The sequence below is a fragment of the Rhincodon typus genome, unplaced genomic scaffold, assembly GCF_021869965.1.
Source record: "Rhincodon typus isolate 14 unplaced genomic scaffold, sRhiTyp1.1 hic_rhity00003395, whole genome shotgun sequence".
Lineage (NCBI taxonomy): Eukaryota > Metazoa > Chordata > Chondrichthyes > Orectolobiformes > Rhincodontidae > Rhincodon > Rhincodon typus.
This window is the reverse complement of record NW_025969033.1, coordinates 2,288-5,167: the sequence shown is the minus strand read 5'-3', so window position 1 is coordinate 5,167 and position 2,880 is coordinate 2,288. Positions and strand designations below refer to the sequence as shown.

The 2,880-nt window shown below is 42.4% G+C and overlaps 1 protein-coding gene across 1 annotated transcript; it reads right to left on the bottom strand.

Annotated features, from left to right (window-relative positions):
* Nucleotides 1–1,660: 1,660 nt before the first annotated feature.
* LOC125481744 (zinc finger protein 664-like) lies at nt 1,661–2,298 on the bottom strand (the record flags this gene model as incomplete). Its single annotated transcript, XM_048593649.1, has 2 exons — nt 1,661–1,863; nt 2,002–2,298. Coding segments are annotated over 2 exons (500 nt in total), but the record flags the coding sequence as incomplete, so codon positions are not given.
* Between the last annotated feature and the right edge of the window lie 582 nt (nt 2,299–2,880).

Below are 2,880 nucleotides of genomic sequence, written 5' to 3'. Positions count from 1 at the left end.
TTTCTTATGTTCCTCTCAAAATTCCCTGAACTTGGTTGTCCCTCAAGGATCTATCCTTGGCTCCGCTCATACATCTTTTATTATAATAGACTCTAAGATTTATCCAATAACATATGTTAAGCTAACTGGTCTACAGTTAAGTTTTTTTCCCCACATGAAGGTACTAAACTGACGGTTTTCTAATCCTCTGACTCGTCTAAACTCTAAAGGTTATTGTAAGATGACTACCAGTGTATCCATGATTTCTGCAGCTAGTTCCTTTCATATCCTAGGATGCAGCCTAACAGATCTAGGGGCTTAATTGTTCTTTAGCTCCATCAGTTTTCCCAACACTTCATCTCCACTGGTAATCATTACACTTATTTCTTTTCCGTGTTTACTTTGCCTTTTGGCTATGAAACAATTTTGAAATGCTATAGGTGACTTCTACTGTAAAGACTGGTGTAAAATATTTATTCAACTCTTCTGCCATTTCCAGGTTCCCCATTATTATTTTCCCAGTTCATTCTCTCAAGGATCTGTGCTCACTAGATTTAGACAAATAGCCTTTTCTTTTTAATCAGTAGAGAAATTAAGGGTTGTAGGAAACGGCAGCACAGTGGAGTTGAGGGTGATCATATCTGCCATGATCTCATTAAATGGTGGAGCATATTCAGTGGGCCAAATGGCCTACTCCTGCTCCAACACCTTCTGGATGGCAGTGTTTTTAATGCATGGTGGAAGCGCCTACAATTGGAAGAAAGCTGCTTCATCTAATACGGAATACATGTTCTCCTAATAGATATTATCAGGCATGAGAAATAATTTGAACTCACTCAATTCCCTTTATTGTGGAATGTTTTGTGTCATTTGCATATCAAACTCAAAGCAACGTGACAATTTTCCATACAAGTGCGTGTTGCTCCATCACAGAGTGAATGTGACCCAAAGCGCGGCTTTTCCTGAATTTGGTACGGACAGAAGTATATCTGGGGGATTAAAACATTGCCTTCTGGGAGAGATGGCGTGGAAACAATTCATTCCAGGACTTTGGACGGGAATTGCAGGTTCAAAATGAGACAGTAACTTGCAGCGATGGTAGGGTTGCAACATGAATATGGCAGGTTTATAGGAAAAGGGACAGCACCTGCAGGAGAGCCATTAACAAATGCAGCAAATAAAGATATTCAGTGGTCAGACATTTCATGGGAATAGCGCCATTGGAGCAGGAAGTGACAGTCTTGGACAAGGTGAGCTCTAACATGGCATGATAGGAAATGGCGGGAGAGCGAAGACGAGTACATGTCCAGGGTTTAGACATAGAAAAACTTTTGAGGCAGTTTGTCCCAGTGAGCAAATGGGAGAGCAGGAAACAGGACAGGGAGCTGATCACATTGTCTCAATCTTCGTGACAAAGAAGCTCCATGTATTCCTTGTACTTATTGTTGGAAGTGAGAATGGAGGAAGCAGGAGAGAGGGAGAACCCTTCAAAAATAACAATGTTGTGTTTGATACGAAAAAGACTCACCACACTGTGTAATTGATACATATCTGATTTATTTGACACCCAGAGCACTAGCACCTTTAACTTGGTTGGATTTTATTAATATCAACAGAAACAGAGCCTGATATACATGGATGAGTTCTGGATGCAATTAACAGGAAAATCCCAACACCAGAACTACTTGTGACATCGCTGGTGTCTCACCAGATGGGATGAATGAGCAAATTTCTTCTCACACTTGCAGCAGGCATATGGTTTCTCCCCAGTATGAACTTGCTGGTGTGACCGAAGACGAGATGATTGAGTGAACTTCTTCTGACACATGAAGCAGATGAATGGCTTCTGTCCAGTGTGAGTGCATTGATGTAGAGTAAGTTCAGCTGAATGCTTGAATACAGTCTCACAGTGAGAGCGCTTGAATGGTCTCTCATCAGTGTGTGCACGTCACTGGCGTTTCAGTTCCCTGGAACTTTTATAGCACTTCCCACAGTCTGCACATTTAAAAGGTCTCTCAATACTATGAACCTGCTTGTGTCTCAGCAGGTTGGACACATTAGTAAAGCCCTTCTCACAAACAGAGCAAGTGAACGGCCTCTCCCTAGTGTGAACTCGCTGGTGTTGCAGCAAGTATGCTGACAATGGGAGACCCTTCTCACACACGGAACACAGGAACAGTCTCTCCCCAGTGTGATGGTGCTGAAGAATTTCCAGCTCACAGGGAAAATCAAATGCCTTTCCACAGACCCCACATTTACACAGCTTCTCCCTAACATGACTGCGCTTGTGTTTAGACAGGCCAGATGATTGGCTGAAGCCTCGACCACACAGAGAACAGGTGTACAGTTTATCCCCACTCAGATGTGTTTTCTTCTTCCATAGTTAAAATCCAATGATATTCTAGTTACAATGAATTGAGTAATTTGTCAAATCTTGATGAGATGTTTGATTCAATTTTCCTGGCTGCAAATCCTCACCCTTGAATACACTGTGAATGAGTGAGTGAGAACCCACAAAAATATAAAGGTAGTATGTGAAATCGAGCTGAATGAAATTGGTGATCTGTGGGGAATAATGATTCCTGCACCTAACCTGCCAAGACATGTATAGCTTTGTTATACATTGGATACAAAACTGGCTGTCCAATAGAAGACAGAGGGTGGTAGTAGATGGAAAGTCTTCAGCCTGGAGCTCAGTGACCAGTGGTGTTCCGCAGGGATCTGTTATGGGACCTCTGCTCTTTGTGATCTTTATAAATGACTTGGATGAGGAAGTGGAAGGGTGGGTTATTACGTTTGTCAATGACACGAAGGTTGGAGGAGTTGTGGACAGCATGGAGAGATGTTGTAGGTTGCAGTGGGACATTGACAGGATGCAGAGCATAGAAAAGAAGTGGCAGA